This window comes from Mustela putorius, unplaced genomic scaffold (genome assembly GCF_011764305.1).
Source record: "Mustela putorius furo isolate JIRA1106 unplaced genomic scaffold, ASM1176430v1.1 tig00000589_pilon_pilon_pilon, whole genome shotgun sequence".
Classification (NCBI taxonomy): domain Eukaryota; kingdom Metazoa; phylum Chordata; class Mammalia; order Carnivora; family Mustelidae; genus Mustela; species Mustela putorius.
The window spans coordinates 5977499-6002350 of record NW_025421425.1 but is presented as its reverse complement, the minus strand read 5'-3'; the positions used below and the strand labels follow the sequence as shown (position 1 = coordinate 6002350).

At 48.8% G+C, this 24852-nt stretch overlaps 1 protein-coding gene across 4 annotated transcripts in view; it reads right to left on the bottom strand.

Moving 5' to 3' along the window:
- The window catches only part of TRIO (trio Rho guanine nucleotide exchange factor), a 224991-nt gene that overhangs the window by 6329 nt on the left and 193810 nt on the right, over positions 1-24852 (bottom strand). For 2 of the 4 annotated variants that reach the window (XM_013060766.1, XM_045082026.1), the window contains 16 exons: positions 23799-23865; positions 22376-22479; positions 20047-20116; positions 18020-18109; positions 17308-17400; positions 16486-16536; positions 16145-16222; positions 15074-15265; positions 12981-13158; positions 9955-10778; positions 5726-5973; positions 4001-4139; positions 3000-3027; positions 2634-2796; positions 2249-2370; positions 869-947 (listed from right to left, as the gene is read on the bottom strand). In XM_013060766.1, the coding sequence (XP_012916220.1) occupies positions 869-947; positions 2249-2370; positions 2634-2796; positions 3000-3027; positions 4001-4139; positions 5726-5973; positions 9955-10778; positions 12981-13158; positions 15074-15265; positions 16145-16222; positions 16486-16536; positions 17308-17400; positions 18020-18109; positions 20047-20116; positions 22376-22479; positions 23799-23865 (2526 nt within the window). Of the gene's footprint in view, positions 1-868; positions 948-2248; positions 2371-2633; positions 2797-2999; positions 3028-4000; positions 4140-5725; positions 5974-9006; positions 9480-9954; positions 10779-12980; positions 13159-15073; positions 15266-16144; positions 16223-16485; positions 16537-17307; positions 17401-18019; positions 18110-20046; positions 20117-22375; positions 22480-23798; positions 23866-24852 lie in introns of those variants that run through there. The other 2 variants (XM_013060767.2, XM_045082027.1) reach the window with 2 other exon arrangements.

Sequence of the window (24852 nt, the reverse complement as noted above, 5' to 3'; positions counted from 1 at the left end):
CCAGTGTGGAAGTCTGTGTGGACAGAGGCCTAGGTTCCCAGCCAGCTAAGGCCAGGAGAAACCAACAGATCTGCCTGATCATTCACATATGTCAGAAGTGACAGTAAGTGTGTGTCTGGTGCAGCAGGGGTAAGCGAGGGTGTGTCAGCCTGACACACCAGCGGGTGAGCAGGTACCTGGAGGCGCACGGCCACTGTGGCCACAGGACTGCAGGAGGCTACTGCTGGGGCAGTTTCTTGGAAAGCTTTTTAAAAGAGACAAGCTCAGCTTTTGACCTCCTTCTCGCCACATGGGTCATGACCCTGCACGTGGAGAAGTGCTGTGTGGACGGGCAGCAGGGCCAAGTCAGAAGGAGCCTGCCTGGGGGTGAGGACACTTCTGAGCCACTGCCCCAGGCCTGGCTGCCCCTTCTGGAGGGAACCAGCCTCTTTTTTTCTGGGCAGGAGGAAGCACCCTGCCCCTCTAATCTACATCTCCAATGTGAAAATCCCATTCAGCCTTTCTCAACTGGGACCCCCCAAGAGAATTAAATGTCAACCAAAAAAGGTCTGAGCGACTCTCCTCTGACTTCCCCAGGGACAGGACAGAGCTAGCACAGTCCTGGAGGCACAGCAGGAGGGTTAAGTCAACACATCAACAGACGGCTTATGGCATTAGGCCTTAATTCTCTCTTGGAACCCAAGCTGAAAACATCTTTACTCCCTCGATGTTTAGTATCAAAAGGCAATTACAGATTATGTTTCAAATATAATTCATGTAACTTCTAACTGGTGGCAAAATTCCCTGCTAATCTTACCAGTCTACTCTTACAGAGAGTTAGGTCATAAACTCTGCTCTCCTGGGAGGGGCCCTGGGTTTTATATCCTACCTGCCAAGCTCAGCCACTTCACTGTAGAAGGAGTCAAAGTTGTCTTTCCAGGTCACCATGATCCCATCACTCCCTGGACCTGCAAAAAGAGCAGCATCTCCCCTGAACTTGGTTTATGTGGTGCTTCCTGGGAAGAAGTCTGCAGGCCTGCGCTGTCCAATATGGTAGCCACACGCGGCTACCGAGCACCTGACCTGTGCTGGAAGCGCGAATACACACCGCAGGCTGGGACTTGGGACGAAAAGGGATGGATTCACGGGACAGAAATAAACACACGCTTGCTTTCCCATTATTTTCCCACTCGCATCTCCAAGGTGGGAGTCTTCTACCGTCCTAAGCTCCTTTAGCTTCTGCTACTGATTTCTTACAAAGCAAAAATCACCTGCATAGTTTCTGTGACATCTTTCACAAATTAGAACACTGGCAATTCTTCCCTTTTAAATTCAAGATTCTCCTTCTTCCTTGTGTCATGATCCAAGAATCAGATCATTTCCTTTCTCTGGTTTAATGAGATTAAAATAGCTGGGGTGAAGACACATGGGATAAAAATGCTAAGCCAGTTCTGTTCATTGTCTACACACAGGGCGCTCCCGGACTCAATACACCTTTCGGGTCAGATTCTTATTTTTGCTTTTGGAAGCAGTTTCCTAGAGCCGGGGCAGCTGAAGAATGCACGGCAATGTCAGCAGCCCTGCACTGCACGGCTGGCTTCCGCGAAACCAGAGCTGCAAACCAACCGGTACGTGTCGTCTACTGAGTATGTACCCAGGTCAGTGAGATCAGTGGGAATTTAAGAGGGCCTGAGATGTGGGTTCTGCCTCCAGGAGCTCACGGTCCAGCCAAGAAGAGAGAACAAGGCCTTGCTGGGCCGTGGACAGAGCAAGGGCTTCAGACCGGAGCGACGCCGGGTCCTACTGTGGTTGCCCTGCGCTCCCAGGAGGGATGCTGTTAGGTCTCAGTGAGGCACAGAGTCTGCACAGGCCTCAGCCACGCTCCTTCCTCTCCTTCCGCAGTCTGCGAGAAACCAACTTATAGGACATTCCCTCAGAGCCAAAGTGTCAACTGAGCCACTACATGAAAGAGAAGTCAGATACGAGAATGTGTTTTGAGCACTGTGGGATGGAACACACCATGTTTCAACCTGGAAGATGGCACCGGCTGCTCGGATGCCCAGGGCCTGCAGTCAGTGGCCTGCACCGTGCACCTCCCTGAGACACCCTAGACACTGGGGTCTGCCACTTGCAGCTCTCATTGGGAAGGTCCCACAAGTGACTTACTGCCAATATTTTAGACCCTCTTGAGTGTGTTTGTGCAGGGGTGGGGTTTCTGGACCTGAGAATCTGGGAAGATGCATGCCCCCGGCTCAGGGGTGTCGCTTACCCAGCACCCTCAGACTGGCTGAGGACGAGGCTGAACCCATGTCGTTCACAGCGATGCATGTATAGATGCCGTCATCTTCTGTGGTCACGCCGATGATCTTCAGAGTGGCCTCTCCCAAGTCACTGCCACACAGAAAACAACACACTGTGAGTCACAAAGGTATGGCTCCCCCAGTGACGACCCCTACCCTCTCTCCTTTGGGGTCACAGAAGATGACAGAGGAATACTGACAAGGAATTTCAGTGGAATTTTAATTTTTTTGCACACCCGGGTATGAAATGCTCCCTTGTGGGCAGCGTCAGGGTACAGAGGGTAAGTGAGGGGTGGACTGTGGTGGTCACAGTGGACGGAGGTCATGCTCACTGCCAGAGAGATCCCCCCTCACCTGTAGGAGATGCTGTAGTGACCGTCGTTGTTCAAGGTGTTGTGTTCAGGGCCCTTCCAGGTGATTGAGGCCTTGGGGCGGCCACAAACTCGACATCTAAGAACAACGGTCTCCCCTGTCTCACACGTGACCTCACTCAAGGGAATGACGAATTCTGGGGGAACTGCCAGAGAAAGGAGTCACTGACACCTGTCACCCTTGGCTCCCTTCCCACACCCACCAGTCCCAACAAGAATGAGAACGAGTTGTTGCCCATGCCCTAGTACCCCAGAAAACCTGCTCCCCAGCTTATGCACCAGCGTTCTACAACATGCCCCATAGACCCTACACTATGCAAAAGCAGAGGAATAAGATAACAGAACTCACCGTCATATATGTAATTGGGGTTGAGAAGCTGAAAGGGAAAAAGCACACAGATGTTGGCCAGAAACATGAACTGCTTTGAGATACGGTACTTTAATGCCCAGGCTATAGATGAACAGGAATACAACTTGACTTTTGTGGGGTCTCAAAATAGAGCACATTTTCACTGCCTTTAAACGCTTTCAAAAAGCCTCATGTCATACAAATTTCAGCGAATTTTTGTTTTGCTACCCACAAACACAAAAGAGCCTCTTGAACTCAGAAATGTCCATTTTCCTCATCCAGTGGGCCGGGTTCGGCTGGTCCCTGGGCCCCTTCCTTCTGAAGAGCAGCCAGTGCCCTGACCCACAGTGCCCTTGTGTTCCCTTTAGGGTTGTTGAAGCAACCACCCCCAGCTAGGTTTAAGGCAGTCTGACGGGAATAAAGCTGACCAAAGCAAGCACGAGGAAATGTGCTAAGGCCAGTGAGCCTGGGTCTCCAGCCTCTAGTCACTTCCCAGCAGTGCGCAGCAAGCAACTGGGGAAGTCTGTGCCACGGCTGCTTCACATTGTGTACTTGGGAGAACCTGGGCTCTGCATCACCAGGGCGGCTGGCAGCCTTCTTTGTAAGCTACATGTGCACTGATCAGCGACGCAGGTACCCGGCGACCGGAAACGCGCATGCGCACCTGTGCTGGGAGGACCGTCCCCGCCAGCCCTCTACAAAGCGCTGCGGGAGCTGCCCACAGGGCAGGGAGGTGATGTTGGGAGGCAGATGGCGGCAAGTGAGGCCAGGTGCCAGGCCCGCGACGTGGGCCGCTACTAGCCCAGCTACTGCCCCGGGAATGAATGATGTAGGCTCCTGGGCCATCACCAGCCTTGCCCTGGGAATGAATGATGCAAGCTCCTGGCCGCCGCCAGCCCTGCCACTGCCCCGGGAATGAATGAGGCGGGCTTCTGGGCTGCCACCAGCCTGGACGCTTACCCGCAGGGACGGCCTAGGCTCCCGGAGATGCTCATACGCACCTTCACAGATACCTTGTTGCTGAGCCCCTCCCGCGACTTCCGGTAACCGTTCTCCAACTTGCCTTCCCGCTTGCCGTCTTTATCTTTTTTCTCAGATTTTTTCCTTAAACGGAGTGCTGTGTGCCAAGATGTTGACTTCCTAGGGGGAAAATAACATGTTGGTAAGTGTGAACATCTTTCCAGTGTTCAGCAAGCGACTCCTGAAAGCCTTAGAGAAAAGCTGAGTAGCCCACTTAAGGATTTGGGGTGACTGAGGCTCCCTGGCACCAGTGAGCTCCGCTGAGGGAAACCCGCCTGTGGGTCTCAACCATCAGAAGAGAAAGCAGCTCTTCACTTTTGAGGATTAAAAATACCAAAGTGCTGGTAATGGTCATTTTTATGTATCAACTTAACTGGGCTATTGGGTGCCCAGAAATGTGATCGAACATTGATCTGGGTGTTTCTGGATGAGATTAACATTTTAATTGGTAGAGTAAAACACACTACCCTCCACAACACTGGAGGCTCCCTCCAATCAACTGAAGGCTTGAGTAGAACAAACAGACGGGCTTCCCTGAGCACGAGGCAATTCTCCAGCAGAATGGGTCCCCAGCCTGCGGCCCTCACTGCAGATTCCGACTTCCTAGTCTCCGTAACTGTGTGAGCCAATTCCTTACATTACCTGCTTCCTCCCTGGAACACACACACACACACACACACACACACACACACATACACACACAATATCTCTTTCTCCTACTCTTCTATTGGTTCTATTTCTCTGGAGAACCCTAATATAAGGACCCAAAACACTCTTTGAAAAAACAAAGTACAAAATGGTAATCTTGAACAATGTGCTAGAATAAAACATGCCTATCAAGGAGAAACAGGACAAAGGGATTGAGGAGAGGCTCTCTGTAGCCTGAACTCAAGGCCCCCTTCCCTGTGGGACTGCAAGGTCCAAACCCGGAGGTGCAGGGTGGTGCTGGGATGCCGGCCAGCCTGAGCTGCGAACCCAGACAAGGATCCTCCATGCTTGGAGAGGAGCACGACCACTGCCACACTGCCTTTGGGTCTGCTGGTTTGGGCTGATCCCTACCACAGGTCAAACAGATTCAGGGAAGGGCAGGGTTTTAAACCAGCACCTGAATTCAGTTTTCTTTATAAAACAAAACAATCAGGCTCTCTGCTCCACAGGGAGCTGGCTTCCCCCTCTATCTCTGCCTACTTGTGATCTCTCTCTGTCAAATAAATAAAATCTTTAAAAACAAAACAAAATAAAACAAAATTTAATACAGCAAAACTGGTCATTTCTTAACTGAATGACCCTTCTAGTAGAGGTGAGGCGCGATGGTGATGGCACCACACAGATGTTCACCGGCAGCTCCCGGAATGAGCATCTGCCCGGCTGCACCCTCCGCATAGCCAGCTAAGGAGTTAGAGGTCCTTGGGGAATCCTCATCCCAGCCCGAGACCTTTGGAGAATACAGTACTATTGTAAATACCCTAGTAGCTTAAAAAGGCTGTCTGTTTGCAGATGGAGGTTATTAAAAGAGCCTGTCAGAACAAGTCTGAGAGATGAAGGGCTACCCCGTCCTCACTCAGGGGCTCCACACTGTGCGCAGAGATGACTCGCCCCGACAGACAACGACGCTGCTCTCTCACTGGGCCTCCCGCCTCCCAGGGCCTCTAGGCTTCCCTCGCGCGCAGGCCCCTTGGCCCTCGGCTGGCCTGCCGGGGACTCACTTGAGAGTCCCATCGGGGTTCTCCATGATGACTGCACTGGTATGCCCCAGGACGAAGCCTGGAATCCAGCCCTCGGCGGCGGGGCACTGGTCAGTGGCGGCTCGGAACACCAGAAACATGTTCTGTTGATTGCTGGCCAGAATTTGAACGACCTCTCCTTGACAGACGCTTATCTCATCCTCCTTCACTGCCGTGTAATCGTGTGTCACCAACATGGTGGAGATGTTGCTACTGCTGCTACTTTCACTCTGGAGCGGGAAAGACCAAAACAAAAGGCAGAGGGGAACTGAAACGAGATCTGATGTCAGGAACTGGCTTGTCAGCGCGCCGCAGCGTGACGGCCCGGAGCTGTCACCAGCCAGACACAGAGGCACCTGCTCTCCTCTCCACGCTCTTTACTTATCTTTGTGCCTCTTTTTGGGTAATTAAAAACCAGGATTTCTCTAGAAAGCAACGCAAGCAACAATCTAGATTCCATCACTGCAGTGGCGACACTTGGCTTTGGGAACTTCCTCCACTGTTTTATCCCATCTTCCTGGCACCCTCCCAGGAACGGCTCAGTCCTCCTGTGGATGCCATGCTGCCTCGTCACTGGGACTGCCAGGCTCATTTAAAAAAGTATTATTACATTCAAAGGCCACGGAGAGTAGCTCTTCAGCTCACTGACCCAGCAGATGATGGAGCGACCCTAAGTCTGCCAGAGAAAACGTTCCCCGAGAACGCATGTCCAAGGATCCTCACAAGCCGCTGACAGGCCTCATCACTGTTACCTCTTTCTCCTTTGAAAAGAACGAGGAACACCTGAAAAGGGAATCAGCGCTGTTCTGCTCTCATGGACAGTTACTCTGCCTGCTGTATGTGGCCCTCAGTGAGCGGCCCTGAACTTGCGCGACTCAACTGTCCCGAAGGTGCTGTTGCCACAGGAACAAAAGATTACACAGCAGCTGTGGACACCGCTGGCCCCATGACTCAAGCTCCGGGAACAGCCTTTGGCATGAGAAAACCTATTCTCTTCTGGAGTCCTAGCAGGGCCCAGTGTCTTGGTTCACCGTGTGTCTCTAAGGTCCACCACGGTGACGGACACGTAGCAGACACCCAATACATATTCAGCAACTCAATGAGGCAAGACTGCAAGAGTAAAACACAGATCGCTTCTTAAGGCCACCTACCTAGGCCCACAAGCTGAGTGTGTCAGCTGCTGAGAAGAAACACAAATGGCAAATGGCAGTATTTGTCCCCAGCTGTGATGTACCAAGTGACCCTTTTGTTCCAGGAGAGGAGGAGGAAGCGGACACCACGGGCACATCCTGAGCTACATCTTGCACAATGCCCCCTATTAACGGGTGGGATGCGGGAGAGGGCATCGAGCCCTGCTCCTGGTAGCTTGTCCTCAGAGGCTCCCACCAATGATGTCGTCTGGCTGCTTGCGGGTCCCCCGGGCTCCGAGGATGCTAGCCTCTGCTGGGCTCTCGGGTGCCCAGGGCAGCTCCCAGGTGGCATGGTTGCAACCGTCAGCCAACCCTGCCACGTGCCCGTCAGCCCTGGCTACTGAGCTGGTGTTAAGATGCGCGGGAGCAGATGGGCGGTCCGCCGTTAACAAGCCAGTGTGCGGAGGATTCCGGGGTGCGGAGCTAGGACTCTGGCCCCAATGCAGCAGGGTGCCAAGCTCTAGTTCTGTCTCAGCTGAGAGTCTGTTGCGGATTCCTGCTTCTCCTGGGTCCCCATGCTGTCCATGTTAGGCTACGGCCTGTGCATATTCATTTATGCCATTTTATTCTTTTAGCACGTACTTTATTCTGACTTATATAGCAACACCCGATAGTTTTGAGATCACAAAGCCAAATTTGCTGGAAAATGCAAACAAAAAGCAACTTACGTGGCACAGCTGCTTTTGGCCACAGAGCATCCCAAGCTCTCTCATAATTTTGCCACAATGATAATTGCTATTAGTATTTTCTGAACACCCCCTATGTGCCAAGCTAAGTATCAGTCATTTAAAATCTGTCTCCCTTAGTTGTCGAAGCCACCTTCCCAGCTGGCACAATTATCACCCCCTTACAGAACAGGGGTTGGGCATTTGTGTGGGCCATCTGGCCTTGGAGACGAAGGCAGGGGTGCACTTCTACCGCTGCCAGGTGGGCAGGTGCAGACAGATTGTGCATCCACATTTGGGGGCTGGCACAGTCACCATGTGGGTTGGTCCACATCCACTCCACTCCTGCTCTCAGCAGAACTTTCCAGAAGGTGCCCATGAAAGGAGCAAAAACCCAGGCGATGGGTTGGGCACAGCTGCTCAGCTGTGACTGCAGACAGCCCCGTGGAAGTAGTCAAGAAGGAAGGCGGTCACTGCTGACCCACTAGGAGGGTAAGATGACTCAACTGGGTAGAAATGGGGCAGGGCAACAGTTCCTTTTAACCAGAACATGTAAGAGTCCTAGAGGACATGTTCACATCCCGACTTAAGCCCCTAGTGGTCTTCCTGGCCTTCCAGGGCATTTCTGTACGGCACTCTGACTCAATCAAAAACACTGGCAATCTCCCTCTCTAGGTGACCTACCACCTAAGAAAAAGTGAGAAGCAACTTTTGCAGCTTAAAGCTGAAACATATGGCACCTGTGATTGTGCCTCTGTCTCAGGGCATTCTGGGAGGGAGCCGGGGGCTGACGGTGATTTGGGTGTGCTCTCAGGCGGCCCGGGGACCAGCGTGGCATCTGAGTCGGAGCAGCTGAGATTCACTCTGAAGCACAGACTCTGAGCACTCCTCATCCGTGGGAGGGGAGTGTCCAGGTGAGGCGGAGCTCGGGAGCAGTTCCCCAGCCTAATTCCCCAATCTGCAGGGGCCTCAGCTGTAAGGCCACGCCTGCCTCCCAAGTATTCAGGTGTGGACAGGCATGGCACCCCTGCGGACCTCTGCCTCTTTCCCTCTGGCTGAAGGCGCTCACCTGCTTTCCTAGCATTTCAGACCCAACTGGGGGCCAGGCTACCCTGCCAGGTCATTGTAAGGCACCCACAAAGACAACATGGGTCACAGCCACTGCAGCAGACGCCTGCCTGGACCACTTATTTTTGCAAATAAAAGTCAAGGACAAATAAGTATACCAAGACCCATTTCCTAATTTCTTCCTCAATTAAATATAAAGATTGAGTTTAACAAAATATGTAACAAATAGGAAGAAAAGAGAAGGCCACATCAACCCAAACAGGGCATTAACAGAAGTCCAGAGAAAATTAGAGAGACATGCAAAAGCCAGATTTGTTTTCATAAAGAGAGACACAGACCCTTTTAGGGAAATGTATTTAAAAATTTATAAAGCGATCAAACATACACTCATTAGAACAGTTCTATTCTCTCACGCATGCCTTTAGGAAAAGTGTTAGAGGTCAGGCCATCTGCCGTGTAGGAAAACAGCTGGGTAGGATAGTGAGGAAGCCACAAAATGGGGGAGAAACCCACCACAGCAACCTTTCTGCTTGAGGACACAACATAAGTGCCGGGCAAGAGGAGGGCGAGGAGGCCCGGAGGGCCCGCAGCACGCCCCCTGCTGGGCAGAAGGCAGGATGGTCGCGGCCGCCGGCAGGAGCCCGGGCTCCAGAGGCCCTAAGCAGTCTCTTCCAGAGTGAAAGTTGGGGGAAGCAAGTATTTCCACTGGAGAGATTCCTTTCCCCCCATTTTGTCTGCTTAGTTTGCTGTGAGTTGCTGTTGGAAGTTTTCTTGAGGGATTTTTATTTTTTTTCAGCAGAGGAGTCAAAAATGCTGCAAAGATAATTTAAGGCATAAAAGAGCACAACCAAGCCATGAGCAGAAAGCTTAAAGTGTACAGATTCCAATTTAAATAGGAAGTAAACAGCAGGGACACGGACCCCTCTAAAAAAAAACGTGTGTGAGGAAAGCAGGGGTAAAAAGGAAGTTCCAAAATATTCTGCTGGTCAGAGAGCGTGAAAGACGCACAGGTGTTGCGTTCAGGTTACCGATCTGGCTTCCCGGATGAAGGAGACACACACAAAGCAAGGAGCGAGTTAGTAGAGACGAGGGCAGCGCTGTTCCCGCGGCAGGAGGGGTTAGAAGGCGGCTGGTCCGCAGGCTCCGGGCGGAGAGCTGACCATTGCAGACGGTGCCGGCCGGAGGGCCAAAGTTAGTAGGAGGAGAGCGGCGGCCACGGGGAGGTTTAGAAGAGCTGGCGGGACAGAGGCAGTGGGGCGGGCGGGCGCAGGCTGCCGGGTGTTCTTACCCCGTTGCTCTGGGTGGACTGCACGGACTGCTCGCTGGCCGAGGAGCACGTGCTCATGCGGTCCGTGTCCTTGCCGGGGGCCGTGTGGCGTTGTGCCTGCCGCTGGAGGGAGTCACTGTCCCCCGGGAAGGTGAAGGAGCCCGGCCGGCTGGCGGGGGAGGCAGGGATGGAACTCCAGAAGGAGCCCCCCTTCTGCAGGGGGCTGCTGGGGGGAAAGGGCTCCTTGCCGATCGGAGAAGGGAACGCGGTGGCCACAGGCGAGTTCAGAGGCGAGACGGCCCCGGGCCTGGGCTTTCCTAGGGGCAGTGAGCCCAGGCTGCTCCGTGAGCGGCTGTCCTCCTGGTTGGCCCGTGCCTCCTTGGCGTCCGCATCGCGGCCGGCGCCGGCGGCACTCCCTGAGGACTTCCTGGGGCTCTCAATCACCTTCATCTTGGGGATGTGCTCGGAGTCTTGCTGGGGGCCTTCGGGCTCTCCCGGAGTGTGCCTGCCGGGCTGGCCAGGGCCGGCCTCCGGGGCAGGGCTGCTGCCAGGAAGGGGCGGTGCAGGGCTGGGAGTGGACATACCTGACATCTTGTCTGCCTCTGCCTGGCTCGAGGCTGCAGAGGAGACCAGCACGGGGGAGTGGTGTCGGACAGGCTGGGGGATCCGGGAGGGTCTGCTTCTGCTTGAGCTGGGGAGGCCACTGCAGCTGCCGGGGCCAGTGCTGGGGTTGCCGCCTCCGGCGCCTGGGGCCCCGCCGCCGCTGCTGCCCCCGCTGCTGCCCCCACCACCGCCACCCCCGCTCCCGCTGTGGTTCCTCTGATACTCGATGGGTGATGTCAAGGCTGTAGAGCAAGAGAGACACAGAGAAAAGACTGTCAGGGAACCAAGCAAAACATCCTTAGGGGGCAACGGAGAAAGGCAAAGGATCTCAAAGAAAGGATATTCTGGTCCTGAATGCCCCCTTCTCCAGGCACGTGGGGGCTCATCCACAAGCCTTCTAACCACGACAACCTTTAAGCTCCTACCCATCCTGGAAGCAGTGGACAGACACCATCCATCAGTAAAAGCAAAGGACTTAACCGCCGCTTGTCTGTTGATGAACAGCTCACGTGTATGGGAGCTGCGCCTGTGTGAGCGGCTGCGGCCGAGAAGGCCGAGGAAGCACCAGGTGTGTGAGGACTAGGGAGGCGCCACTGGGACAGCCTGGGAGCAGCGAGCAGAGCTCCTGCATCCCTGCCAAGTGGAGGAGGCCAACTGCCCGTGTGGGAGAATCCCAGACGGCAGCGGCTCCCACAGAGTGGGAAAATTCAGCCCAGCTGCCATAAAGGTCTTCTTTAAACCTGAGAGGTCAGGAAAAGAAGAACCCGGCTGGGAGCTAAGGAGTCCCTTGGTTTCCCTGCAGGCTCGCAGGATGGCAGCGTTAGGGACCACCTCTGCTTTGCAGATTTGGTACAAGAGACAAGGGATGGTAAAGAGCTCCACAAAGACCCCCACGGGTCGTGGAGCTGTCCCATCTCCCCTTCCGGCAATTGAGTTTGTACGTGCTCATCCGCAGGAAACTGAAGGGAACGAGCCGAACAAGATATGGGGAGATATGAACACAAACTTTTGAAGCGTTAAAACCTTTGAGAAATAAAGCAATTAGGCAGAACCCCTTCCTGCCAGGCAGGTGGGAACAAGCATTTTGTAGCCCAGTGACATTTTACTAAGTCTGTCCTGGCCACGGCCTCTTACTGGAACAAGGGGCGAGAGGGAAGCGTGTCACGTGTCCAGAGCTCCCAGGCCATTCCTGATGGTGCTCCATCCTCTGGAATCAGTCCTTCCCGTAGACTAAGGGCATCTAGTATAGTTTCACAGCATGGAATATTCTGGCTTCCAGTTTGGGAGGCAGTTCATTTTATTTTCAAGATGTAAAAGTTGACTGAGACCTCCCAACGGCTGCCTGCTGTGGAGGACCATGCGATGCGTCACTTCAGAACAGGACCGTTAGAGCAGCCTGCACTGGCTCACTGTCATGGGGGCCAAACTTTTTTCTACATTCACAGGGATGGTCCCCGACCCCCCATGAGCCCCATGAGCCAACCACAGGTGTAAAAAACGATCAGTCTTGCTTAACTACCAGGCAGCTGGCCATGCCTTGTCCCAACCTGCCTTGCCCTTGATTTTGCACTGAATGCCTGTGTTCGTGGCTCTTGAACATCATGCAGGTGTGAAGGTGGTTTCAGGGTGACAAAGAAATGACAACATCCTGTTGGACTGGGGCACAGACAGAGAACACAGACATAGAGAAAAGGACAAAGAGAAGGCCTTAAATGAGTTATCTAGTTTCCAGCCGAATTCTCAGAGCTCATCAGTGATGGCCCAGTTAGATGCAGAGTCAGAGTCGGCCATCAACAAGGGAAGCAGGAGGCAGTTGCAGGTCACCCACAGAACGAGTCAGAGGAGTTATCTAAACCGTAAGGTCAGTACGGTCACCCTCCTGTGGAGAAGACACAGCCCCTAAGGTGCTCTGCAGCTTCCTGTCATCACTCATGTCGTGGAAGCTGGGAAGGAAAACTACAGGCCTTGTTTTCTAACGGGAGGTGGGAGGTAGGAATAAGCAATGCAAGCAAAAGCAAGTTTCAGAGGTGCACTGGAGAATGTCTTCAATATCTGTGTCTACTTCTGTCTGCTGCCTCAGTCTTTTTCAAACACTCCCTTCCCAGGACAAGGTTCCAGGGCACAGATGGTGCGAGAGGCCGTGTGAACATGTGCCCGACACATGCCCAGGGCAAGGGCCGGCTGGGAACCTTGACTCTGCCACGAATTTGTGGGACTTTAAGTAACTTACTGACCTACCTAAAATGGGCTAACACCGGTACTTGCCACCAGGGGTCGTTGTGAAAAGGAACTGAAGTAACCCACAAGTGCTTATTAGGACAGAGCCTGAAACTCAGTCTGGGGTAACTCTGTCTGGCCATGGTGAGCAGGACGCAGCAGGAGAGAGAAGAGAAACAGAAATGTGTACCTCCAGTCCACCCACCCAATAAGAGAACATACATTACCATTTAAAAAATTGCGCTGGTTTTCTAAAATTTGGTTGATTTCATGGATCCACGTTTGCCGGACACTTGGACTGGATGAATGTAAAATGAAGGTCTCCACCACACCCCCCGTCCTCGATGTCAGAGCAAATTTACACGGATCGTTTTCCACATTTTCCTCCAGGCAAAGGCAACTCACCTTAAAAAGAGGAAAGCATTATTCACAATGGGCAAAAGGTGAAAGTAACACAAGTATGTGTTGATTGATTGATGGATAAAGAAAATGTGGTCTCTGGAATGAGGGATGGGGTATTACTCAGCCTTAAAGAGGAAGCACAGGCTGACATATGCTACAACGTGGATGAACCTTGAGGACGTCAAGCTTTGTGAAATAAGCCAGTCCCAGAAAGACAAACAGTGTTAGAATTTCTTATAGATGAAATAAGACTTTGAGTGGTCAAAGTCACAGAACCAGAGAGTGGAACAGTGGGTGCCACGGGCTGGTGGTTGTTTCAAGAGCACAGAATTTTGGTTTTGCAAGGTAAGGAGAGTGTGGAGGTGGACGAGTGGATGGCTGCACAGCAGTGTGAATGTGTGTAATGCCGCCGAGCTGCACACGGACAAATGGTTGAGATGGAGAATTTAAGTGTATTTTACAATAATAAAAACAAAGCACATTTATTCCCACTGGTCAGGTGCAATGTAAAGTTCATCCTATGTCAAAGTTGAAACAACCAGTTTTGGGTTGAGCTGTCATTTTTACTGCCTGGGAAATCATCTTGAAGCTTTTCAATAACTTTTCAAACTCAGGGACAAGGGGATTAACTAATAATGTGAATATTAACTAGAAACATGGGTCTGGGAATTGCCTGATTTCAAATGCCTTTATGATGAGCCAGTCTGTGTATCCCTCCCTTCTCTGCCCCAGGAAAAAAATGACACTATTTAAAAACCTTGACTATTCATAGGACATGGGTTATGAAGTTATACGTGATATTGCACGTGGGATGGTTTCACTGAAGCAAGAACATAGGATTTCTAAGCTGCTGGAGCGGAGTGGAGAAGTCAGGAGCCTTGTGGAAGAACAGGTAAGATGTCCAGAGGATGGAGGGTGCATAGTGACAACCTGGGGGCCTCAAGCGGCCTGGGCGGGGGGGGTGGGGGGGGGGCTGGAGGGCGGCAGGAGAGAGAAGAGGCCCGCAGGTTCATAGAGCCCAGCTTGAGCGCCTCCCTAGGTTCTGTTGGGCAAAAGAGCCTCCTGTAGCCCAGAGCAGCCCAAAGTAGGAAGGCTGCTGTAGGGGCCGACAGAAGTCTCACGGGGAGCGGGATGGTGTGGTGTCCCACCTGTGTGCTGAGACCTTAGGGCTCAGAGGGCCTAAGAAGGTCCCTGCCTCTGTTCCTGACAGGGGGCCGAGCAGCCCAGGGGAGGAGGCCCCAACACAGGGAAGCACGTCTCCCTTCTCAGCTGAGGGCCTGCAGGGCTGCAGAGGGGGGAGGAGCGGGGATGGAGACGGGAGCGGGAGGGGGAGGGGAGGAACCAGACTGCATCTCCCAGGGACTGTCTTCTAGGACCTCAAGCCCCCTTCTCTGCTTTTTTTTTTCTATCGGGCCCTTGGTTTGTCCCCTTTATAGGACTCGAGACCATCTGCAATTATTTTGTCTGGTTACTTGTGCCTCTCGGTCAGAAAACTAGCTACTCGAGGGTGTGGACGGCCTGTTTGGTTTACCCCCGCGGCCCCATGCCGAGCATTGAGCGCTCAGTGTCTGCACTGGGTGGAGGAGAAGAGTAAGACACTGGGAAGGCTTTCTGCTTTGGCCTTACAACAGTACTCCAAATCTGTGTCTCTTCACATTGTACATGGTTCTAAGAAAGGGGGTACACAGGAACTAACCAAGAAAAAGTCGTCTCATCATGGTCACACAGAGGTGTGTGTGAACCATGAGCCACTTCAGAATGTGGACAGTACAGGGGTGGAGTGAACTTTTAAAAGTTCTACAATGTCTTAGGAAAATTTTAAAATATTTAATAAACAAAGGATCAGGACAGATAATCACTGAAAAGGAAACAGCTTATCAGTATGATGGCTATGTGTATCAGCACAATCACACATTACCTTGATGCTATTCTTAAACAGGAATCCTGGCATCGAGAAACCCTTTTTTTTATCGAGTGGTTCACTGAAGATGACGATCTGCTCAAAGAGGAAAACTCGCCTCTCTTTACAGCGAGGCAGAAGTCCCGAGTCTTGGTCTGTGACCAAGAATGTGTCCTGTAAGAGCAGCTTGCCCTGGGCAACAATTTTACCCTAAAAGGGGGCAAAGGAAAAGGAGAGAACATTTCATTCTAAGTCAAAGTATCTGTTTTGTTCCCACAGAAAGTGTTTTTCTTCTATTAATTTATAGAGCTTAAAACTTTCGTTTATTGTAATGACTTCTTAACCCCCGATGGAGTAATCATCTAGATAAAATTCTTGCCAAATTCTGTGTAAGTCTCTGGCCTCAGTTACGAACAAAGACAGAGTGGGTGGAAAGTGTATAGTTTGCACTGGACCAGGTTCTCGAGGCGCAGTCCCTGGGCCCAGCTGCCCTGGCATCCTGGCAGGACCCTTAGCCCTTCAGGAGAGTCTGTGTGTTTTCCTGAGAACCATGGCACCAGAACTTTACATCCTAAATCTCTAGTAAAACAGTAGGCAAGAAAAGCAGAAATGTGTCCCATTTCCTTACTTAGTAGTTGAATTTGTGAAAATTTTGAGTATCTTTAAGATACTAATAAGGCAATACATGTAATATCAATAGTCTGACCACTCAAAGAAATGTCAGACTAACAATGCATACAATGAGCCTGAGGTCAAGCTCCCAGGGAGAGTGGAGGGGCGGGGTCCCCTGCTTCCCACTACCTGCCAGGGAAGGCACCTGCCACTACAGCAGCGGAGGGCCCACGAGACAGAGCAGGTCCTGCCTATTTCCGCCATCAGGCGCTGGGTTGTGAGCAAAGGAAGGTCGTCAAATAACAAATCAAATACACTAAAAGAAGTTGAAAGAAAAGATCAATCAGGTTCAAGAACAGTTAGAGGAGACAGAAAGCCAGGTAGAAAGGATGAGCTTTCTACATGCGGAGATAAGTAACGGAAGACCAAGAACACGAGGGAGGCTGGAGGAACAAGTGTGGAGGGCAGCCGCATTACATCAAACCCTTGCAGACGCCCCACATTCATCATGTCGTTGCAGCGCTTGGGGACAATGCACATGACTTCCACGGCTCTCTGCAGGGGAGAGAAAGCAGATGCACCGGTCAGCTCCCTCGGGACAGCTGGTGTGTCCGCCCTCCACCCCACCCCCGAGTTGGGTTCCCTCCGTCCTCCCCAACCCCAGGGTGCGGAGGGCACATCCAGGTAGAGGACAGACCCCTCCTAGGGACAGGCTCCTCCCGGGTAAAGATGCTTGGGGGACACTGGAGACAGGGGTGGGGAGGATTAAGTGGGGGGCCTGGCGAGCACAGGGTGGGCCCAGCAGGGGACCTAAGTACCTCCAATTCTGACGTGTCCAGGCTTGCTTTTTTGGAATACTTGAGGAAGTCCTGCAAGGAACGCGGGGAGAAGGACATGATCAGGGCAATAATCGGAACAACCGCCACTAAGCTGTTTGCTCGTTCCTGCCGTGCCAGGCGCCAGGCTAAGCGTCTCGGTTGTATGTTTTCGTTGTTTCTCCCTGGAACACAACACTCTTAGGAGGATTTTGAGCCACAGCAGCGTAGAGTCAACCAAATCTAAGCAGGTACCGGCTCCTCTTTTACTCCACGATGGCTCTGGGCTCCATGGATACCTGGTTTCTAAGTGTGGTAACTCAAGGACTCTCCACATATTACAACACCCACTTTCGTCATGGAAAACCGTGTGGCTTTGCCTTTAATTGCATTGACAAATTTAAACCAACCAAGGGCTTCTGAGCTCTGTCAGAGCCAACAGAAAACAAGAGGCGGGACTGAAATTTTAATTTCACCCAGGACCCCAGGAAGATCAGAAAACTCGAAAGGCCAAGAAAGCCAAGGAAAACCATTAGCATTCAACGATCTGTGATGGTGAAAAAAGTTCACTTCAAGTGACGTTTTGATTCAGAACTTGATGTAAATGAAAAATCGAGGAAATGGTATAAGGTGCTTTATTAGACTTGAAGGAATGTACTCTGAAATATTTAAAATCAGGAATCAGAAGACCACTTTAGATTTCTTTATAGGAAAGACTCCCCTCCCCTGCCCCACCCCTCCTTCTCCTCACCCGTCCGGTCCCCTCACCAAAACAACTGCCGACCCCAGAGTCTGCAGCCAAGTCGGCCCCATGCAAAGCCTCACCTTCAGGAGCAGCTGGTACTTCATGATCCTCTGCACTGGTTTGATTAACAGATCTGTGAGCTGCAGCCTGTGGCCCAGGCGCTGCTTTAAGTCCTGTTGTTTTAAAGGAGAAAAGACAGACTCGTAAGTGCTGCCTTTCAGAGGACAACTGTTGAATCCCCGCATGGGTCAGAAACGCTAACTACCCAGCGACAGACTCGTAAGTGCTGCCTTTCAGAGGACAACTGTTGAATCCCCGCATGGGTCAGAAACGCTAACTACCCAGCAGGAAAGACAGGCAAGGCGTGGGGTGGGGCCAGGGACCTCGCTGCCCCAAAACCAGTCAGGGTGCCACCAGTTTGCAGAATGGCCTCTTCCAACCTTTCAGGGCAGTTTTCAAAATAGTCTTTGTTTCCTTATTTAAAGACCTTCTTTCACTTGGTTTCTTTTATTCATATAAACACATGCTTTATTTTTAGGCTGAGAGTTTAGATCATGATTTGTGAATCTGTAGAGAGCCTTAAGTTCAAAATTCCTGAAAAAAACCCTTATTTTAACAATGACCCCAGTCTTCTGAAGGTTAATGGATATACAATCATAGACTAAATTCATACTAATTTCTCTAATTTATAGGAAAGGATTACTTAGTTCCTAGGAAAAATGGTATTTTAGGTTTGGGACATCAACCGTACACAGAAGATTCAGAAATATTTGTTTCTTTCTTGGGTCTTACCTCAAAAAAGGTATCAATGTATTCTGAGACAATGTGCTCAGACTTTGGTTTATTTTGACAATAAACTATGTACATGTGCAACCTTCTCTCCTAGGAACGAAAAAGGGAAACAGACGGGTTAAAACAATCGGAAGTTCAATTAGAATATAAGAGCACACACACATTTCAGCACATTCATCAAGGAAATTTTCTTAAAACAAAACTGTGGTTTAGGCCGGTGGGAGTGCATTCCAGAGACACGAGTAGGCCAGCATTCTGCTCTGTGGCTCCACAGGCCATCTTTCCTCCTAGCCCCCTCAGGTATTTCAAACCCCTCACTGCACCGGGCAATACAGGGGCAACAAGAGGACATAGTTCTTCATGTTAAAAGGAGAATTACTGCCACCCATCCAAATGGCCCAGGGCTCTAGGACGCCTCGTTGGCTTTGGCAGGGAAGAAAAAGCTCTTTTACTTCAGATACTAAAGGCGGGGAGAAAACGTACACACTGAGCCCTCCCTGAATCCGGTGATCCTCAAAGAGTGGTGTGCCCACCCCTGGGGGTCCCTGTGTCCTTTCAGGGAATCCAGTGGGTCAAAATTATTTTCAGACTAATATTAAGGTAAAATTTGGCCCTGTCTTTGTGCTACCATCTCAATGATGTGCAAAACCAGCCAGCACCTGACAAATATTCACCACTGCACATTTGCAGAAGACTGCCAGTTCCACCTCAGAATGTTCCGGCTGCAGTCATAAAAATCCATTTAATTAAAACTCAACCATGGACTATACATCTTTTTAACATTCTTAAGACAAAACAGAGGTCCACCTAACACTTCTGTGGCATACGACAGTTGTCCCAAGCAGAAGCACTTGAGACACCGAGCTGTGGGCCGCCATTTTTACTTGAAAGGAGAGGGGACACAAACTATATTTATACTTGGGTCTCTGACAGTCATCTCCTTGAACATGAACAAAAGAAGCCTGTTGTTTCCAAGGCAAACCAGCAGTATCTGTTGATAATGAAACTCTGAGCTTTCAAGTTAAAGATGAGAATTTTGGAAAACATGGTATCTGCCACTGTGAACTTAATACCTAAAGATTGGTCTAGAGAGAGGGTTGATGACATCAACAAATCTGACTTTTTGATACTGTGTAACAAAATGTGTCAGCATCTGGAAACTCTGTCTAAATTGTTGAGCCAGTATTTTCCAACTGACCAAGGCACAACTGCACAAGCTAGTGCATGAGTGGAAGCCTGCCCGTGGGAGGCGCTTCCAGTGAAACAGGAAGGCAGAAGTCCACCATAGAGTTTTCCAGATTCCCTGTGGCAGCTAACCTTTAAGATACTATTACGTGGTCGAGTTCTGGTGTGGCATCTCAGAAAACTGCTCATAATTATTACCTGAAAAGAGTATTAAAATACTTCTTTCCGACTCTCTGCTTATATGAGGATGGGTTTTTTTCCATATATTTTTAACCAAAAAACCACTGCACAACAGAATGAATGTACAAGCAGATATAAAAATCCATCTGTCTTCTATTAAGGCAGACATTAAAGAGATTTGCAAAAATGCAAAAACTCATATCACTAGCTTTTTATAAATGCAGAAATTTTTCCTAAAAAAAACCCATTAATGCTAATACACTTATTTCAGATACACACACATATATATATATTTAGCTACTACATTAAACCTAAACCTAAACCTAAACTGTATGTTCAGGTACTTCACTATCGTCACTAAACAACTGTCTGCCCACAGATATCCCCAAATGCTCCTGCTTCAAGTCTGCCTCTGGTCCCCCTTTGGACCACTCTGCACTGCGCTGAGCTGCACAGCCAGCTGGGGCCAGGTGACTGGGGAAGCACGTCATATGTGGGCAAGAGTGGGGTTTAATTCCAATTTGCTGACACTACACAGTTTGACTTGATTCTTAACACAAGCACTTTTGTAAACAACCAGTGAGTTCTCCTTTAATCTGAAAAAACAGTCACTGAACACAACGATATCAGAACAGAATATAAATAAATGTTATTGTACTGACATGTTTAACAAAAAGGGATCCTAGTTTTTCCGGATCTTCAAGGCACTTCTCCAACTCTCCTAAAAAAAAGCTGGAACAAGAAGAGAAATATTAGAGCCATTTCCAACTTGGCCTTCTGATTTTAGTCAAAATAGTCTGTTGTGACATGAGCAATTGGGAAATGTCAAGCATATACTTAAGAAATCGAATGTGCCCAGAAAACATTTTGTTAGGGCAGGAACCAAGAGAGATGTACAGGTGAAAAAAAGGCAAAATGAGACGCTCCTTTGACCAGCGACCTTTCCTTCTCTTAGACAATCAACATTTTTTGTCTCACTTTTCTTAAGGACACAAGCAATAACATACCACGGCTGAATACAGACAAAAAAAAGTTTCAACACAATTGGTCATTTTTATTTCTGAATACTTGAGTTTCATGTATTTTTACAGTCACTTTTAGGAGGCTCAAATTGAATAATCGATATAAAATACTGAGTATGTTACCTGTGCCACTTTTATAACATTTTCCCAAATACCATCCAAAGTAACCTCTAGGTTATGTATAGCAGTTCCCATTAGAGACAGAAATCGGGTATGACCGCAGCAACACAAGGGCTGCGGACAAGCACTCTAGCTCTTCTGGGCTGCAGTCTCAAAGATGCATGCCCCCCTTAGTTAGTACTTACCCATGTTGACATTTATGTCTGGTATTTTATTAACCCACAAACCAACATATCTATTAAGGTCATTTTGAATTTTCTAGCACTTGAGGTTTAATTACAGCTGTGCACACACTGTGCAGGCCCTATCTTCAGGGGCAACTTCTCTGTCTGGTCATCCCAGGAGCACTGTGTTGTTCCCTCTTTCCCATCACAGCTTCATAGCCAGACTCAGGGATGGCAGACTACAAAGAAGCACCAAATATCCCCTTTCTAAAATCAGGTTCACTGTAGGTTCATGAGAAGTCTATCGTCAATAGAGCGATCAGTTATGCTGTGACTGCAAGTGGCCATTCACTTACCTGTGAGTCGACTGAATTAGACATTAGGGGGATATGAAAATGATGACCCTGAATCTGGGTTCAAGGGTTTTACATTCTTTAAGGACAGATGAATTTAGAAATAATAAAACACTACTATACACACACTCTGATAACTCCCGTATCAGCACAGTATTTTAGTTTCAAAAGCACATTTATGTATGCTATGTGCAAGGAGAACAGAGCACATCTGCTTGGAGTGATGAGGTCTAACGGAGAGTGATCATTTGACCTGGGCTTTGAAGGGGGATGGGAGCACTCTGCAGGCCAAGGGGACAGCGATGCACATAGAGACAGTAAAGCAGGTGGCCTGTGCAGGTCATGGGAACAGATCAGGGCTACTGGAATACTCCACATATCAGTGGCTGGCATTAAGCAATCCGCAGATGATTCAGTCTTTTAAATTAACAGTAAGGTGACCTGAAGGGGCCTATGTGCTGTAGCACCAGCCTCGATGTGAATCTCCTTATTAGGATGGGTGTGACAAGGTGCTGGGGTCCAATGCTTTGGGCGCAGTCATATCTGCTTTTTCCATTTACAATCGTTAGAAAAAACAGTATCTTTAAAACTCTCTAACAGTAATTTGTATTTACTCAAAAGGTGGCTGCAGTTCTAATTAGAAACATTTACTGATGCTTACTCTACAGAGATGGTGTTCTAAGTGCTTTGCACGTATTAACTCAGTCTCTCTTCATGAAAAACCCCATGAGGGGTGGGTAAGACTCTGATCCACATTGTGTAGGTGGAGAACGAAGGACAGGAGAAGAGAAGCAAGTGGATTAAGGCCAGGACTGGGCTCTGAACCCAGGCGGTCTGGCTTGATGCTGGTGCTTCCAGCCATCCCCATGGGTGCTCCCTGGATGCACCAGGAAGCAGAACAGACTCGCCCCCCTGCCATGACATGCTACCACAAAACTCCTTGGCACATCAGTATTTCTTCTTCTTCTTCTTCTTTTTTTTTTTTTTTTTAAGATTTACTCACTCATTTTAGAGAGTGTGCACCAGCAGGGGGAGGGGCAGAAGGAGAGAGAATTTCAAGCAGACTGCACTGAGCAAGAAGCCTGATGCAGGGCTCAAGCCCAAGACCCTGCGATCATGACCTGAGCTGAAATTGAGAGTTGGATGCTTAATCGCCTGAGCCACCCAGGTGCCCTTATCAGTACTTCCTCTGTACCAGCTGCCTCTGGGAGGCCACACAGGTAATAAAAGAACATGAACAACCGCACATCCTTTACCATTTGCCTGCCACAAGGCAGTTTAGCAAGTGGTGATGCTGTGTACACCATCACACATGGCAAGTATCTTACGTACTCTCTGTGCCAATCATAAATCTGATGGATGTTGCCAAATACAATCTTGTCCTTTCCTTTCATGTCATCAGGAACGCCATCTTCTTTCATAAGAGCCATGTAGCCCTAGAATTGAATATTTAAAAATAACTTTGCTTCACTGAACGTATCTTGATCAAGTAATGACTTACGGACTAAAAGTCATCAAGAAAAAAACAGACATATACAACTGTCTCAAAACCCAGTATTTCTTTAAAAACAAACAAAAGCTATGCAGGAAAGAGTCCTGCCTGGCACTTGAAATGTCCCCCCATACACACTGCCATGACTTTCTCTCCTTGGACTGTGTGGCATTCGTAGATCCAAAGTCTTCTAAGGAACTGAAGACATTTAAATGTAAATGGTTTCATAAAACAAATCATCTTATCAGCTTGTAAACATTAAATATTTGGCCAGAAATATATTTTCTCTGTTCTTAGCATAATATAAACAGATTTCCTTTTCTTTTTGGATTAGTTACATAATTTGTTAAATAAGAATTTAACAGTATTCTTTCCATAAGTGGATTTTTAAATAACACTTGATTAAGTATGTTGATAAAATGTCATTTCAGCTTCTTGAGTGGGATTCAGCCTATACACACTTATCTCTTAAGTAATTCAAGTGACTTATATTGCAGATACAACGAGCATGCTAAATCTTTTGCTGCACACTTAACTGTGAATGCTGTTACTTTTAATGGAATGAACATCCCCAAAATACTCTCTTAAATACATTTATGAAGTCAAAGAAATGGTAAAACTGTATACCATAAAAATTGCTTTTTGATGAGTTGAGTTTATAAAAAAGATTACGCCCTGGACCTGAATGACTGGGTTAAGTGATGCTTTGTGAAAATGCCTTGATGCCTTGATGCTGTGTGAAAGACCATGGTTTTGTTATAGCTATACCATGCATAGCAACTTCTGGGCCATGAATATGGTGATGTTTGTTCTGGGGAAAGTATAATCAGATGGCCTACTGTAGCCACAGGCCAGTTCTGAACCCAGGTAGATTCAGGATGGAATTGATGCCACAGCTAGTCACAATGGACTTCTTCAACCAACGACGTTCTCAATTCTGCGATGATATCCATGTTTGTAAATAATCAAAAGCAAGATTCCCATGTCATAAATACAATGGCTGGATATAATTTAAAAACTTAATTGTAAAAAAAAGTAATTATGTCAAAGATATACTATGTGAAAAAGAAGCATTTACAAGTGAATACAGATGAAGGTGATTGGCTAAATTTCATTTTCCTGAAACTTGGTTTTCTTTTGGGGGAAAGGATGTCAAAATGTTTTTAAAGCTTTTGAGAAGGTATCAGTGTTAAACTGTCAAACATGATACCCCCTTGCCAACTCTTAGGGCTGATGCAGGTTATTAAATCTCTGAAAACATACCTCAACCACACAGCCAAGGTCCCGCACATAGTCACGCTCTGTCTCCACCAGTTCTTGCAAAACATAGCTGGAAAGAGAGAAAAACCAGTGTTTACAATTCAAACTCTTCTCATTTCCTGAACGATTCTTCAGCACTTTGCTTTTGTCAGGTGAGACTCCCACTGGGACTATCCTGTAATTTATCAAACTTGCACAACTGGGTCTCCAATTCCTGAATGTCCCAAATCACTTACAGGTTCATGTACATAACCCTCAAGAGCTGGGGACTCTGATCACATACATGGATAATCAAGAGAGACTTAGACATAATTTTTCTGCATAAAGGCATGACATTAAAGAAAGCAAGTTTGTTGTGTTCTGTTTTTAAAAGATTACATCATTTTAAGCTTCACTGGACCTACAAGAAAAAAACTTTAACTCAGATGTTTAAAGCTTTGGGTCTGATCACTGAGCCAAAAGTGTGAGCCTGAAGGCTCACAACTGTTTGCAAGGACTCTCTGATAAGACAATTAGTTGATCAAAAGAGCATAACACCTCAGCTGGCCTGGAAACGTCTGTTGGTCTGCTCATCATTCATTCAGCCCCCACAGGCTGCGCCTCTCCGGAGAGCGACCATCATTCTCCGATCCAGAGTGCTCCACAGAGCGCTCAGGAAAACCGAGTCTCTGCCCTCACATAAGAATTTCCTCTTCTCTGAAGGCAAGGTTAAATCCTTTTGTAATATTTCTCAGGATTCCCCTTTTCACCATAAGCAGCTTTACTGGAACTGAGAAACACTATCACTAAGGTTATATTAAAAAAATATTCAAGGTTCAGGACTCGATCTGATTTTATGTTGTCTTCTTTCCTTCACAGGTCATATGTAATATAAAGCATAGGAGTTTCTCACTAGAAGTGACAGAAGAAATTCTTGTATCATTCTTATTTATAAATAAAGTATAACATACAAATACCAAACACTGCAGCTACGGGGCGGGGGGGCAACTGGCTGGCTCAGTCAGTAGAGCAGGCTTTCTTGATCTTAGAGTTGTGAGTTCGAGCCCCTTGTTTGGTG